Source organism: Astatotilapia calliptera, chromosome 3 (genome assembly GCF_964374335.1).
Source record: "Astatotilapia calliptera chromosome 3, fAstCal68.1, whole genome shotgun sequence".
Taxonomy (NCBI): domain Eukaryota; kingdom Metazoa; phylum Chordata; class Actinopteri; order Cichliformes; family Cichlidae; genus Astatotilapia; species Astatotilapia calliptera.
This window is the reverse complement of record NC_137424.1, coordinates 68,102,618-68,119,056: the sequence shown is the minus strand read 5'-3', so window position 1 is coordinate 68,119,056 and position 16,439 is coordinate 68,102,618. Positions and strand designations below refer to the sequence as shown.

Sequence of the window (16,439 nt, the reverse complement as noted above, 5' to 3'; positions counted from 1 at the left end):
GAACGCCCCCGGTGCCGCGGTGCGGGCGTCTCAGATGGCCAGCAGCCCCCGGTGGCACCTCCTCTCTCCACGCTGGTCCTCAAGGATTCCATCGTCAGGAACGTGCGGATGAGGGGGGCGCTCACAATGTCATTCCCGGGAGCCAGACTTCAGCGACCCCTGGCTTGTCCAGTTCTGCTTGTCTCTGAAGGCAACTGCATGATAGCTGTTGGAACCACACCGGTGAGCACCTTTGACTGGAAGGATCTTAATGAGGGATTGCTCTATCTGATGGCATATTACTATGCCCTCCACCTCACATATCCAAAGTGCATTTCCACGCTGCTGTCTGTCTTGCAAACTGAAATACTCAAGGACTTCATCCATGACCGAGATTCAACCCCCTCTTACAGGAAGGCGCTTGGTGAGTGGAAGTCATTCATTGAGTGAGTCTCTCAGATGACAGACTCCATCTGCCTTGTTTATCAGACTCAGTGTTAGTCAGTGAGGTTGTTTTTTTTCTCTAGAAAAGTTGTACAAATGTAAAACACATGTTTGTTTGCGTGGTTGTTAAACTTGTTCTTCTAAAAAGTTACGTAATATAGGATTTGAAATAGTGATTGTTTTAAGCTTCAGCAAAATTTATTTTTGATACCAGCCATGAGTATGTTATACTGTTATTATTCATGTTAAAAGTATCTGGAATATGCACTTCTTATATTGGCCATGTTACACAGTACCCTGCTGAAATGTAGGTAATTTTAGACATGATTCTCCTATTGCTGTGTCAATAAAAGCGCAAAAACTAAGAGTGCTTTTGCTGTCTTAATTTAAGATGAATTCCCTTATTTTCAGTAGTCGGTCAGTTTTTTGAAGAAATGGTGTCTTATTCTCAGGAATTTTTGCTGATTATTGTTCTCAGAGTCGAGACATAATTCTTATACTTAGCTCAATCAAGAAAGAAACAATTCAGTTTTAAGAAAATTTGTCCTATAGTATTTTTTTTAATGTGAAAAATCTCAATTAAGGTGTAGAATCTTAAAGTAAGCAAATAATTCTTGAAAACAGCTTGTTCAAGAAAGCATAATACTCATTTTAGGTACAGATTTTCTAAATATCAAAGTGTCTTTCCTTATAATAAGTCACACTTTCTTCAATTGAGCATACATTTTCGTCAATTTGGTCTAGTTAAAAGACATATGGCAGTTAGATTAAGTTGCTAGTTTGAAGAATTCTAGTCAAGCAACGTTTGCTTACCCCATTGGCAGATTTTTTTCCTCAAACCAAGAAAATTTTGTCAGATTTAAGAATATTTGGCTTGTTTCAAGTATAGCTGTTTTTGCAGTGTACTGCCCATGTTTTTATCTCATAGTCCCCCTGTTTACTTGGGATGTTCTGTTGGAATGGACAGAGTCCTCTGAAGGGGACTTGGTGCTCATACACAGTCACATCAGTACCAGGATCTTACATCAACAGCAGGAGAAACACCCACTTGTTCCATACACCTCAAATGGGAGCACATTTGTGTCATGAACGATGATCATCTATTGTGTCTTTATCAAGAAATTATATCCTTTTTGTGCTTCTATGATTAATCTTGTGTCACCTTTAAGTCTTCTCTACCAGTCTCAGGATGTCATAAACTGTCCGTAGCGACTTTACTGGATGTACGGCAGTAAGAATCAACACACCCACATATGCCTACAGCTGCATTCAATCCATTTTTTTCCCCTCTCTTGTTGACCCTCCTTGTTTGCTCTACAGTTGGCTGTAGAGCAGGTCATCTGCTAATAGGATGGTTGTTGGTTTAATCTCTGTGTGCTCTAGTCTGGAGTTCTTACCAAGGTGTCCTTGGGCAAGTTACTGAACCCCAACTTGGTCTCTGATGTTTCTATTGGTATGTGAACGTTAAAAAGCATAAAACAAGCAGAATACATGGTGTATAATGCTTTCAGTACTCGAGTAGAAAAGCAACTGAAGGAGTATGGGACCTGGTGTATGTGCTTGGACTGTGGTAGATTGTCTTTCTCTGAGGCACATGAGAGATTCATGCATCGTCTGTCACTGGGAAGGACAAAAGACCAGATCAATGTTTCCTCACATTACTGCAAATATTCCTCTGTCTCAGCTGACTCCTCTTTCTTGCTTGATTCTTTGTCTTCATTGTATAAAACCCCTGTGATTTGTGTATATGGACTGTTCCACGGACCCCCTCTAACCACTGCTAAGATGGTACATTCCTCCCATCCTTTGTTTGTGTTTGTGCTGGTTCACCGTGATTGCGCTGGTGGAGCTGGGCTGTTGTACTGAACATGTGTCGTGCGTGTGCGTGAATAATAAGTAAGTGCCTTGTATTTGTTTGCTCTATGGTTGTAACTTATCATATAATTGGTATGTACATTGTGTGATACTTTTATAGAGTTTTCCAGCGGTTTGTGTAGCCACGAGACACTGTATATTCACGCTGATTGACCAAAATGGCGCCACCCTTGTGAACTGAGCTGCCCAAAGTAAAGATGGAGTCTATCCCTGTGCAGCAGCCCATTTGTGTCCACCAGGGGGTGGTGTTTAGTCATTTTCGAATTAGATTTTCTGTTCAACCCTTTCTGTATTATTTAGACCAGTTTGGTTTACTTTAATTGTTTGCTAATTGTAATTTCTGTTATTTTACAGAACCACACACGAATTCACTTCTGGAGATGTTTTTGATTAAAGGAACCCAAATAAACTACGCACCATTACGGACTACAAAGCCAGGGACACTGCGCCGATCAACGCCGACTCTGGTCGGATCATTCACCAACGAGCTGAATCAGTTCTACGCCCGTTTCGAGGTTAGCCAGGCGGCTAATGCTATCTACCGCCTGACTACCGAGGACAGTGACGTCATCAGCGAGAGACCGGTGACCAGCATCGCAGAGCATGACGTCCGAGCGGCATTGAGGAGAGTGAACACAAGGAAAGCGGCGGGGCCAGACGGGTCATCACCGGCCGTCTGCTGCGCTGCTGTGCTGACCAGCTAGCAGGTGTGTTCACTTACATCTTCAACGAGTCCCTGGTGAAGTCTGTGGTCCCCGCATGCTTCAAAAGATCCACCATCATCCCTGTGCCCAAGAACAGCAAACCCTCATCCCTGAACGATTACCGGCCAGTTGCACTGACCTCGGTAGTAACGAAGGTGTTTGAGAGGCTGCTGAAGAACATCATCTCCTCCTCCATCCCAGACACCACAGATCCGCTGCAGTTCGCCTACAGATCCAACAGATCCACAGAGGATGCCATCGCCCACGTCCTACACACCACTCTCAGCCACGTGGACAAGAAACAGGGTAACTATGTGCGAATGCTGTTTGTTGATTACAGTTCAGCTTTTAACACAATAGTGCCCTGCAGACTGTTCACAAAGCTGAGGGATCTGGGACTTAACAGCCGTCTGTGTGCATGGGTGTTGGACTTCCTCACTGGCAGAACTCAGGCGGTGAGGGTGGGCAGGTGCTTCTCCAACAGCATCACCATCAACACAGGAGCACCTCAGGGATGTGTCCTCTCGCCACTGCTCTACTCCCTCTACACTTCAGTCTGTGTGGCCACCCACGGCTCCAACACCATTGTGAAGTTTGCTGACGACACAGTGGTGTTGGGTGCCATCTCCAACAACGATGAGGCGGCCTACATGGATGAAGTGAAGAATTTGGCATCATGGTGCCAGGACAATCACCTCCAGCTGAACGTCAGCAAGACCAAAGAGCTGGTGGTGGACTTCAGAAGGGGTCAGCACAGAGACTACAAGCCCATCATCATCAATGGAGCTCCAGTGGAGAGGGTGCAGTCCTTCAAGTATCTTGGTGTCCACATCTCCTCAGACCTGACATGGGCTGCCCACATTCAGGTCCAGACCAAAAAGGCTAGGCAGCGCCTTTATCACCTACGACAACTGAGGAAGTTCAGGGTCTCTCCAAAGATCCTCAGGATTTTCTATACAGGCGCTGTGGAGAGCATCCTCACACAGAACATGACATCGTGGTTTGGGAACAGCTGTGTGAAGGACCCAAAAGCTCTCCAGAGAGTGATCCGTACAGCAGAACGCTGCTGCAGGATTGCTCTCCCCCCGCTTCAGGACACCTACACCAGGAGATGCCGGACTAGAGCAGCGCAGATACTGAAGGACCCGTCCCATCCTGACAACAAACTGTTCCAACTTCTGCAATAGGAAAATCCTGCTGTAATTTGCCAGTTTATTAAGTACACACATGTCCAGTTCATTCATCATAATTGAAATGGAAGATGTGTAGTCCTCTGACACATCTTCTATTTCAGTTTCACATTCTGAAAATTCAAGAAACTTCAAGAAGCCCAGTCACTTTCTTTCCAAGCTCCTCAGACTACCATGTCCTGGATGCCTGAGAACCTACTTGAACATAGTTCAGATTCTTCATCACTTTTCTTCACTTCATAGCCTTCTTCCACTTCTGCAGGTGGCTGATGTGATTTTTCAGAGAAAGGGTAGCATGTGCTCTAAATATTGACAATATTTTCTTTATCTTCTAACCTGAACATTGATTCTCCCTCCTCATTATACTAGAGGACAATATGTGCATTGTTCTACTGGTCATTGCTTTGCACAACACGGTAAAAAAAGTATGCTCATCAAAGTATGCAAATCTCTAGTGCAATGTGCCGCAGTCTCCCATTGAAGGAGCTGCTCAGTGCTGTCAGAGCCTCATGCATGGGGTGGGAAATGTTGTCCAACAGGGATGACAGCTTAGCCACCATTCTCCTGTCACTCACCACCTCACCTGGTGTGACGACTAGAGGGAGTATATAAATATAACTAGGCTTCCTGTTTGTGCTTCAGATTTTGGCTGACGTGTCTGTGTGTCTGCTGGGTCTCCATATTCCGGAATATGTAAAATTAAAGATCATTTTTTGAGTTTTACCACTTTGAGCACTTTTGTCTTTTTGGCCGTAAAGAATATAAAAGAACCGGATTTAATACCGGGCAGATAACCGTATCAACATATGAGGTAAAAGTACATAAAAAAAGCTGAGTTAAAGCGAAGTGTTAAGAAAGGAGAAGCACTAGAGCGACATGAGGAAAAACCTCTCGATTGTCATCAATTTTCTCTGTTTGGGGAGTCTGCTGACCACTCTTACCTGGTACGCGTTTGAGGACAGGTGAGTGAGTACTTTTGTATTTTACAGATAAAAGCAAGAGGTCATGAAACAAAGTATTCTGATCAAAAGTAGCTTATGGCACTGTGATAAACGCTTCCCAACAGTTGGGAAGCTGTGTAAAATGCTAATATAAGCCTGAGGTTGCAGAAATACAAACATGCTTAATTTAAGTAGAAATACACATTTCATATTTGTTAAAAAATACTTTGGTAAAAGCTGAAGTACATGTCTTCATGTCTTTGTCATTCATTCTTTCACACGTAACCACAAACCTCAGCTCTCACTCTGTATTTCCTTCTAAGGAAATAACAGTATTTGGTATGTTTGTTTTGTTTGCATTGTTCTTTTGATACGAGTTTTGTTGTGCAGTGAAAATAAAGTTAGAGTCACATGACCGGTTTACTCTGACTACACAACATTATTGGTACTGATTTGTAAAGAACTGGACATGAATAACTTGTATATTACGTAGTATTACACAAAAGTATATTTCTAATTAACTTGGCTGCACTTAATTTCTTTTGACAATACTTTTTTTTTAGTTAGGATTCATTTTGAAAGAAAGGCAGACGTAAAATGTAAAGTGAAATACAAACTCATATATAGTATGGTGTTGTAAAGAGCTGAGAAACCACAAAGTGGGGAATCTACAAAGAGGTACTGAACCTTCAGATGTTGCTGTAGCTCAAGCGAGACATAGAGGACCTTCTTTCATTCAGCACATAAAAAAAAAAACAACCAACACTGCGCTTCCAATGGGGTCAGTAACCCTGCACATGCCTTCACTTATTGTGTAACAAATCTTTTTTACCACCGCAACAACTGTAAATCAAATCAACACTGCACTATTGGTAGAAACGACCTATAACAGCTACAAAACCATAACAGAGTAAACACAATGTCCCAGGGGGATGATGGGAGATTCCATTTAGCACTCCCAGCACACCACATATCTTTGTATGGTACTTTCTACATGTTGGTTCACAGTACATCTGTATATCTGTGTATCCCATCTGTATAACAGTATAGATCATCTATACATTTGTATACAACATCACATCTGTATATTTGGTCTCTGCATAGCAATATAAACATCTGAATACTTATTTGTGTATACTTAACTTACTTGTACATAATCTGTTCATAGCTATTCCCGCCTTTTATACTATCCTTATCCTTATATAATCTGCTCGTATTGCACTTACTGCTCTTGCACATCTGATTGGATGCAAACTGTGTTTTGTTACCCTGTATTTATGTGTCCTTACAGGCACAATCGCACACGTTTACACACAAATGTTACCAGAAACATATTCCGTTTACTATATGCAGATATACTATACGTGTTTCTTACTGTCACTGTTGATATTGATTATATATAGCCATATAGGAATGCTAAATGGGGATTCTAAATATCTTAATATTAGTAAATAACTTACTCTGGACCGCTTCTTCAAGTTCCAATAAGCTTAATTCTTTTATCATTAAAACTATACTTAAAACTTCAATTCCTTTTGTTTGCAGTGACAGCATTTAGGGAATTCTATTGGTATCTAGCGATGGTTAATATCACACTCTAGCTTGTAACCAAATATCATGTCACATTTGAGCTCTGACTTTTACACTGACTCACTGATTTTTAAACACCCTCATCATCTTAAATTGAAACTGATCTCTGGCACCACTGATGTGACTGAACTATGACTGTAAACACGAAAGCTGTTCTGCAACTGTTCAACAACAACAGCAATGCTGTAAACTTCAATACAATACTGCAGACTAACCAAATTTCCCCTTGTGGGGACAATTAAAGGATTATTCTATTCTATTCTATTCTATTCTATTCTATTCTATTCTATTCTATTCTATTCTATTCTATTCTGTTTAGCCTGCACCAAACTGTCTGTGCTTTATAGCACAGCAGCTGCCAATAACACAGTTGGTATATTCGAGTTGACATTTAAGACTATTAAAAAACAAAACAAAACAAACAAACAAACAAACAAAAACCTCATTGTGTATAGATACAATATCTGATACAAACATCTCTCAAGTGAATTACGGCATTACTTGTAATCTTTAAATTTCCAACAACTCATAGACCCCTCTAATAATATCTTAAATATTTAACATACTTAAGAACAGGGATCAAATTTAATAAATGAGTTAAAATCACAAATTACCTCCCGTGAGATGTAAACAAAACAAGAACAACAGAAAAAAAAAACAAGACCAAAGAAGGGTTCAAGAAAGAGTCATAATTTTATCTCTTATTTGTCTCTCACAGTTTTGTCGAGCTTCACCGACCAAATCCTCAAAGAAGTGCCCCAAAGCCCTCTGAACTTTGTAAAGGCTGCAAGTAAGAGCAAACATTGCCATGACTTGTTCATTAAGAAATTACAATTTTTATGTCAAGATTAAGTCATGTAAGCCCCCTGCAGGAAGGAGTAGGTCTAAGGAGCTTGGAAAGAAAAGTGTCAGAACTTCTTTATTTTTCTTGAAGACGTCAACATGGTCAACATGACCCCCCTTGGGGGACACTGCCACCACATCCACCATTTGCTCTTTGAACTGAAGAAGCTTCTCGGGTGAGAGGTGAAACGTCTTAAAGAAAATTTTAAAAGTCCAGACGCTTTTCTTTTCAAGCTCCTTAGACTATGATGACCTGGATGACTGAGAACCTTCACAGACACCCAGTGCAGGAAGGTTACTAAATGTACTGGAATGCTTGTGCATTACAGGGAAGTCATTGATGAAGTGAAAAAGCTCTACAATCCAACGTGGAAAAAGCATGAGGAGAATTACCACAGATTCAGGTAAGACCTAACATCCTGATATTATTGATTGATGGTTGAGTTTTATTTTTATGTGAATTTCTGGTTAATAATAAATAAATAAAAAATGCCTGAAGCTAGTATGTGAGTACGAGCATGGAAGATGGCAGACTACAGGAAACAGCTGCTATTTATCCTCAAATGCAGATGAGGCAGGATTACTCCTAAAGGTCTTTAAACAAGCTCTTCAGTCAAGGCTAAGAGCCATTTGCTAAACGAACCGGCTAATCAAACCTATACTGAAAAAGGACAATCTTGACAAGACACAAATGAAAAACTACAGGCCGATCTCAAATCTCCCATTTTTAAGTAAGATCATTGAAAAAGCAGTTTCTCAACAGCTCAATTACTTTTTAAAACAGAATAACTGCTACGATGCCTTCCAGTCAGGTTTTAGACAGAACCACAGCACTGAAACCGCTCTGACAAAAGTGTTTAATGACATATGTCTGAACACAGACAGTGGAAAAATGTCAGTCCTAGTTTTACTGGATCTCAGTGCAGCATTTGATACAGTTGACCACAACATATTACTCAAACGACTGGAGAACTGGACAGGTCTTTCAGGAACTGTACTAAACTGGTTCAAAACATACTTAGAAAACAGGAAATACTTTGTATCAATAGGTAACTTCACATCTGAGCAGACAAGTATCACATGTGGAGTTCCCCAAGGTTCCATCTTGGGACCCCCTCTGTTTAACATTTACATGCTCCCACTGGCACAGATTATAAAGAACAACAAAATAAACTACCACAGCTATGCAGATGACACACAAATATATATCACAATGTCACCAGGAGACCGAGGCCCTGTACAGGCTCTTGGTAAATGCATTGAGGAAATTAATGACTGGTTGTGCCACAATTTTCTCCAGCTAAACAAAGACAAAACTGAAGTAATAGTCTTTGGCGCCAAAGAAAAACAATTACAGGTCACCAGAGAACTTCAATCTATACATCTAAAAACCACAAACCAGGCGAGAAATTTGGGTGTAGTGATGGATGCAGACCTAAACTTAGAAAAACACATTAAGACAATAACAAAATCAGCTTACTATCACCTCAAGAATATTTCAAGGATAAAAGATCTGATGTCTCAACAGGACCTGGAAAAACTAGTCCATGCATTCATTTTTAGTAGGCTTGATTACTGTAACAGCATCTTTACAGGTCTACCTAAAAAATCAGTCAGACAACTACAGCTCATTCAGAACTCTGCTGCTCGAGTCCTCACTAAGACCAAAAAAGTGGACCACATCAGTCCAGCTCTGAGGTCTTTACACTGGCTGCCTGTCCGTCAGAGGATAGACTTTAAAGTTCTGATGCTGGCCTATAAAGCTCTGAATGGTTTAGGACCAAAATACATCAGTGACCTCCTGACCCAGTATGAACCTTCCAGATCCCTCAGGTCATCTGGATCTGGTCTTTTATCAGTTCCCAGAGTCAGAACCAGACACGGAGAAGCTGCATTCAGCTTTTATGCTCCTTATATCTGGAACAAACTCCCAGAAAGCCTCAGATCAGCTGAAACACTCAGTTTATTTAAATCCAGGTTGAAGACTCACCTGTTCTCAGCTGCATTTGAATAAAGCACCAAATCCACACTTTTAAGCTTAAATTTCAAAACTTACACTAACTACTGATCTTATCTATTTCTGATTTTATCTGTTTTGATTTTATATACTGTTTTGTTTGTTTGTTTGTTTGTTTGTTTGTTTGTTAAGTGGGTTTAGAGCTCTGGGTAGCTCCCCAGCTGGGTCTAGACTGGGTCTAGAGAGTATTTTAAATTCAGGGAATTTAAAATAGAAAGTAGCTCGTCCACAGAAGGACTGGTAGCTCCCCTTACGATAAGGGTTCAGATCGCGCGAACAGGTGTGGGATTAGAGCTCTGGGTAGCTCCCCAACTGGGTCTAGACTGGGTCTAGAGAGTATTTTAAATTCAGGGAATTTAAAATAGAAAGTAGCTCGTCCACAGAAGGACTGGTAGCTCCCCTTACGATAAGGGTTCAGATCGCGCGAACAGGTGTGAAATGTGTGTGTTTAGTTAGTTTGTTTGTTTGCTTGTTTTAATCAATTTTAAATCATGCTTTTTATTTGTTTTTGTTTCTAATGTCTCTGTAAAGCACTTTGAATCACCTTGTTGTTGAATTGTGCTATACAAATAAATTTGCCTTGCCTTGCCTTGCCTTGCCTAAACAAATTTTCCCGTCAATATGCTTAAACTAGTTTTAGTTAAGAAGACACGTGAAAAGGGGACCTTTGACCAGCCCACAATTAAAAGTCTAAGACCAGCCAGAAAGAAATAAAGGTTTGGTTTACTTATTTAGCAGACTCACACTCAGGATGTGTACAAGTGGGTGGAAAAAATTGTCTGAGGCAACTAAATCAAGTAGAGAAAATTCTCTTGCAAAAATGTTGAACTTTGCTGTGATGTAGAGACAAATTCCACTAGTGGAGCTGATCGCAGCCACAGATTCAGAAACCTGAACCAACACTGTGGATGTGGACGCAACTGCGAATGATGGTTTTGGCCTCCTCAGCAATGCAAATGTTCCAGCATCCATGGAGGAGAGGAAGGCGGTCGTGTCGCTTAGTGAGGACAACATAATCGTCATCGTCATTCTTGTACCTCTCTCTATACGTCTCCTTATATAGACATGAGCCTTTTTCAGGAAAAAAAATCCCATTACCATAGCAACCACCTCTTGCACTCTGGTCAGGCCTGCATACAGAGATAGGGAGGGGGGAAGGAAAAGGAAAGTGGGGAAGAGAGCTTCTTTATGGGCCTCTTTCTTCTAACAGAGTCAGTCTTGAAGTTTTGTACCTTCTGGTGCCATCAGCAGTCCAGGCAGACCATCCCCCTCAAATTCCTCACAGAAGGAGCTTCTGTCTGTGCCTGTTGTTGTCAGTGTTATAGACTACTTCCAACACTTCTTACTAGTCTACAATACATACTGTAACTGTGTGTGGTAAAGGATAAAACAAACGGGTGATGTTAATTTTGACATAATAGCCTTAAGGATAAAAATGAATTCCGGCTGGATCTAAGGGTAACTCTTTGAGACTTTTATAATGGTGTGATTTCAGCCATTCCAGAGCTCCGTGTGAATGAATGCCGTTGGTCTATTGGATCATAACAATCATTAAAGTGTTTTGATATTTATGCAAAGGTACTGTTTAAGTTTGAGGAAACCTGCAGTCAGCTGAGAATGAAGAAGTCACTTGGATGAGTGGTAAACAGAGATGGGCAGTACTGTAATCTGATTACTTTTTTCAAGTAACGAGTAAAGTAAGGGATTACTATTGCAAAAACGGTAATTAGATTACCGTTACTTTCCCGTAGGAACGCTGCGTTACTGCGTTACTAAAACCGTGATTTTTTGCGAGAATTCCTCACGACAGTGACGTAAGCGAGTGCGCCGTTAGTGACAACAGCTGTGTGCAGATCAACAATGGAGAGTATGAGCGTGCAGCGTTTAAAGCGTGGAAGTACTGACCTTACTTTGACTTTGATTCCATAAAAAGTGACAAAAACATTAGCGTCCATCGTGCGTGGGAAGAAAACTTCTTTTTACAGCGGAAAAAACCCCTAAACTTCCAAGCAAGCACCGAGTGCGCAACGACGTAATGGGAAATTTACAGAGAAACTCGCGGATTCTTCAACTGACCGCGGCACACCTGCACCAGGGTAAACCTCCGCCTACCGTAGTCCTGCTTTACAGGTGAAAATAGAGCAACAGCACCGCTGAGTCTTTGACTTTATTTATTTTCTGCTGTGTTTTACTTGCATCTATTTGAAAGAGTGAGTGTAAACACAAAAAATATTTTATTTTATGTGCTGGAATGTGTAGAAAATAGGTTTAAATGTTAAACTAATTTGTTCAAGTCAAGGAATGTTTCATATAATTAAATTTTTGCTTGATGCATAAAGTTAAAAGATTAAAACTAATAAAACAAGTTAAAAAAAAGAGACTTTTCCATTTGATTACATTTTGTATGATGGATTATGTAGAAAAAGTAGAATTGGGCTAAAATATCTATCGCTTTATCACCTCTTCAGGTTGTAAATCGTGTTTTTAAAAAGTAACTAAGTAACTAAGTAATTAATTACTTTTGAAAATAGGTAATCAGTAAAGTAACGGGATTACTTTTTGGGGGAAGTAATCAGTAATTAGTTGCTGATTACTTTTTTCAAGTAACTTGACCAACACTGGTGGTAAAATGTTTCACCAACTGAAAAGCAAATATTCAGATGAACCCAATTATCATCCTGGGACTTTTGAGTTCACACACACATCCTGTTCCCACATCACCATTGCACTAACAATGATCATGCATTTTTTGACAGATGGCTGAGTGAGGCATAGAGAATTTAAGCCCCATGGGAGTGTCCCCTAAGAAACCTTGGCTAATCGTGGCCTACACCTGTTTTCACACCTTGACTCGTGTGATTAAGTAGAGAATCAATAGGGGGTCCATCGTCCCTTTTGGGGGTTCACTACCATAGGGCTTAAATCTGGGACTCTCCACCATTTGAACTTAAATTAAAGAAGTTTCTCGGATGACAGGTGAAACGTCTTCAAGCAACTTAAAGAAGTCCAGACGCTTTCCTTTCCAAGCTCCTCAGAGCACCTCATAAAATATATGTCTCTTAAAGTAACACCCTTATGACCGATATTAAAGTACACTTGTATAGGCCTATTTAATACCACATACAGTTTACACAAGACAATTTTATCTCTAATATGAATGTTATTTATTTTAACTGTCATAAACAGGATGTAACAAGCGATGTTAATAATAACTGTACGGCATTAAAACATTCACAGCAGGTGGGATACCCAATCTTCAATTGACGACGTATGAACTCTGCTTCCAGATCCAAACTACTATGCGTGTTTTTAACATATTTTAATGTTTTGGTTTCTTGTTCTATTTAATCTGAACAAGCCCTCTTTAGAGGAAGCAGAGATGAGGTAGAGGAGGGCCAGAAAGTAGAGCAGGAACATGAATGCTCAGAGGAGGAAAAACCAGCTTCTGGGAAGCTTGAGCAAGGGCAAAATGAGAACACGCAACATTCATTAAGGATAAGAAGTGATATGTAATATGTCTTGATGCATGCTCAGTCATCCAGGTAAGTAATTCTGTTCACGTAGTGTTTTCATTGGAAGAAATGTTTCGTCACTCATCCAAATTACTCCTTGAGTCTCAGCTGACTGCAGGTTTCCCCAATCTATAAACAGCACATTTGCACAATGACTGAAACTAGCACCACTGAATGAACAATGAAAACGGGACAACCTGCAGTCAGCTGAGACAGAAGAAGCCACTTGGATGAATGACGAAGCATTTCTCCCACTAAAAGCGCTACGTCCAGATGAACAGACCACTCTGAAGTTGTGATTTGGTACAGATGTATGAAGACAGTCATTCTTCCATGGTCTCGGCAGACTGAGTCCGTCTTGTCACATTTAAGAGAGCTCTCACTTTCCAGAGGGCATCATTTGTTTACCCTGATCAGAGACATTAGGATCATTTGCTACTTTGAAGGACTGCCTAAATTTAAGGAATCTGTCTTGACTTCTTGAATTGGCTGGAACTATTATATCCAGATCCTAGAATATCTGAGTCATGCTGTTAGCAAAGATAAGTTGAAAAATATTTTCAGCTTCATTTCCTCCTGTGTTCCTCCAGTTTTCCTCCAGTGACTACCTCCTCGTGTTTTCTTGTTTCAACGATATACCAAGGTTTCTTCCTGCCCTTCAGGGGTTTGTGTTTATTTATTTAAATACCTAATTTAAATGTTCCTCAGTTTAGTTTTTTGTTTTTCCTAGTTTTGTAAATATGCCTTAATAAAAAATACTCTGACTTAATCTCAGTTTTGTCTCCTTTTGTCTGCGTTTGGTTTCTCATAAAATCACTGTTATGGACTGTTGTGAACGTTATCTGTCTCTGATTTTTCCACGCCTTAAGTTTTTACTGTCTTGCAAATCTTTCATCTTAACACCAGAACTAATTTTACTTTTTATGCTTTCTTTTATTTGTTTTTCATTTGTTTTTAATTTATCAAGATTACAGCTGAGCATCAATTGCAATGGATCCAACAATGGCATTGTCACTCAGGAAAACACTCCAGTGGGATCTAAGATTGTTTGTGACAAGGACAGGAGTGTCATCTCTGTGACCCCGGAGCTTTTCAAAATCTTTATAAAAGTATGTTATTCCTAAACACAGGAACCGGTCTTGTAATTTGTTGTTAATGAATGAACTAGTATGAAGACAAAATTTGCTGCATGTTTCATGCCTCTGTTGTTCTTCAAATTTTCAAACATGACTTGACTACGTTTTGTCATCATCCTTAAAGGATTAAATCACATCAGTTCCTAAATACAATGAGTAGTTGTCTTTCACACACTGTATGTTACAAGCACTGTAAATGTTGCTCTTTGTTATTTATAATCTGTTGATGTCACTTCCAGGAGAATCCTTTCTCAAAAAAGAGATGGGACACTTGTTCAATTGTTGGGAGCGGTGGGATTCTAACAAACAGCGGCTGTGGAAAAATGATTGATTCAGCTGATTTTGTTATTAGGTGAGAAAGATGTTCACTGTAAGGAATGGAAATCGTGATGAGGACTCTTCTCTCTGAAAGTAATATTTCATGTTATTTCAGGTGCAACCTTCCTCCTCTGGAAAATGAATTTCACAATGATGTCGGCAGGAAGACTAACCTTGTGACAGCAAACCCAAGCATCTTCATGCATAAGTGAGCAATTAATGAACCCGACATTGAACTGACTTGTTAGTTTATGTCTTGTTGCTTTAAGTCATGCATTAATTTGCAGGTATGGGTCACTGACGGGACGTCGTGGGGCGTTTGCAGACAGTCTCCAACAGTATGGCAACTCCCTGCTTCTCTTTCCTTGCTTCTCCTATGGTGGTACTCGCCCAGCGTGTCAGCGGGCTGTGTATGCCATTGAGGACATGGATATCCCTATCCAACCAATTTTCATAAACCCTAGGTATCTCGAAAGACTGGTCATATTCTGGGAATCTCTGGGGTTAAAGGAATATCGACCTAGCACTGGATTATATATGACTACCCTGGCACTGGAATTTTGTGAAACGGTGCATTTGTATGGATTCTGGCCATTTAGTAATCACCCAGATAAACTTTTTCCCCTGACTAACCACTACTATGATAATGTACCCTATAATAGGAAAATCCATGCAATGCCAAATGAGTTTTCCCACTTGGTGGAGCTGCATAATAAGGGCGTGCTCAAGCTTCACCTTGGAGACTGTAAATCAGATCAGGTCTAGTTTGAATTTTGCAATAACAAAAGAATATGTTCAAGTATCCAACTGAGAGGCCAAGACATTTGCACTCAAATCCAAATGTATTAGAGAGATGTACACTACTTATTATTTCAACAGTCTTTCTTTTAATTATTGTTCCATTTCATGTGCTAGAAATTAATTTTTTTTTGCTAAAGTTTCTTTTTAACAACATTTGCAGTGCATGGTCATGATAAAGTTGATACACTCCTCGTTAGGAGGGTACAATACGCTACAAGAAAATAGAGACTTTAGATAGAAATTGAGAAATCACAATTTGCTTTTAAGCCACTACTTCTGTTACAACCTTTATATTACTCTGCTAGTGGTCACTTTTGGTTCTGCAACAAAGACAATTCTCTGCAGCACTGACTGTTGACACTTTCAAACATAAACACTTTCAAGCATTTGTAAAAGGTTAAAAATGTGTGTTTAAGCCAGAAATATGAGTTAAACTAATAGTTAAAAAGTTAAGGGATAAGAAGCAGGAGATCGCAGCAGACGGACGCCCGTCCCTGAGCCTGGTTCTGCTGGAGGTTTCTTCCTGTTAAAAGGGAGTTTTTCCTTCCCACTGTTGCCAAAGTGCTGCTCATAAGGGGTCATATGATTGTTGGGTTTTTCACCATATGTATTATTATAGGATATACTGTACAATATAAAGCGCCTTGAGGCGACTGTTGTGGTTTGGTGCTATATAAATAAAATTGAATAGAATAGAATAGAAGAGCATTCATAACTTATGGGGATTTAAGTTCAGTTCATGTCTTCAAACAAGGTAAAAAAAAATGGACACCCCCGTTATATTTTTTGTGCTTATTATATCTTATTATATTTGCTGAATCACGGTTATCCACTACACTTTACATGTTCTGTGGCATTACTTAAAGATACCACTAGATGGCGCATAATGCTCAGGAGGAGTAAACCCCCTTTGGAGGCAAATCTGCAGAATAAATCCTGCAGTTGAAACTGTAAACAAGCTCATGATCTGTGCCTCTTTATTTTAATGCACAGCTGCAGGATCTAGGATTGCACACCTCCCAGCCACCTGTCAGACCAGGGGGCACAACACAGTCAACTTATCAATTCTAAATGCACATAAGATTTACA

At 40.1% G+C, this 16,439-nt stretch overlaps 1 protein-coding gene across 1 annotated transcript; it reads left to right on the top strand.

The window, feature by feature from the left end:
- Positions 1-4,591: 4,591 nt before the first annotated feature.
- Positions 4,592-16,048, top strand: LOC145425673 (alpha-2,8-sialyltransferase 8F-like). The gene is made up of 7 exons (XM_080298925.1): positions 4,592-5,154; positions 7,442-7,513; positions 7,896-7,970; positions 14,063-14,204; positions 14,471-14,583; positions 14,665-14,757; positions 14,837-16,048. The coding sequence occupies exons 1-7, from the start codon at positions 5,069-5,071 to the stop codon at positions 15,312-15,314; spliced, it is 1,059 nt and encodes a 352-aa protein (XP_080155051.1). The 5' UTR covers positions 4,592-5,068; the 3' UTR covers positions 15,315-16,048.
- The last annotated feature ends 391 nt before the right edge of the window (positions 16,049-16,439 follow it).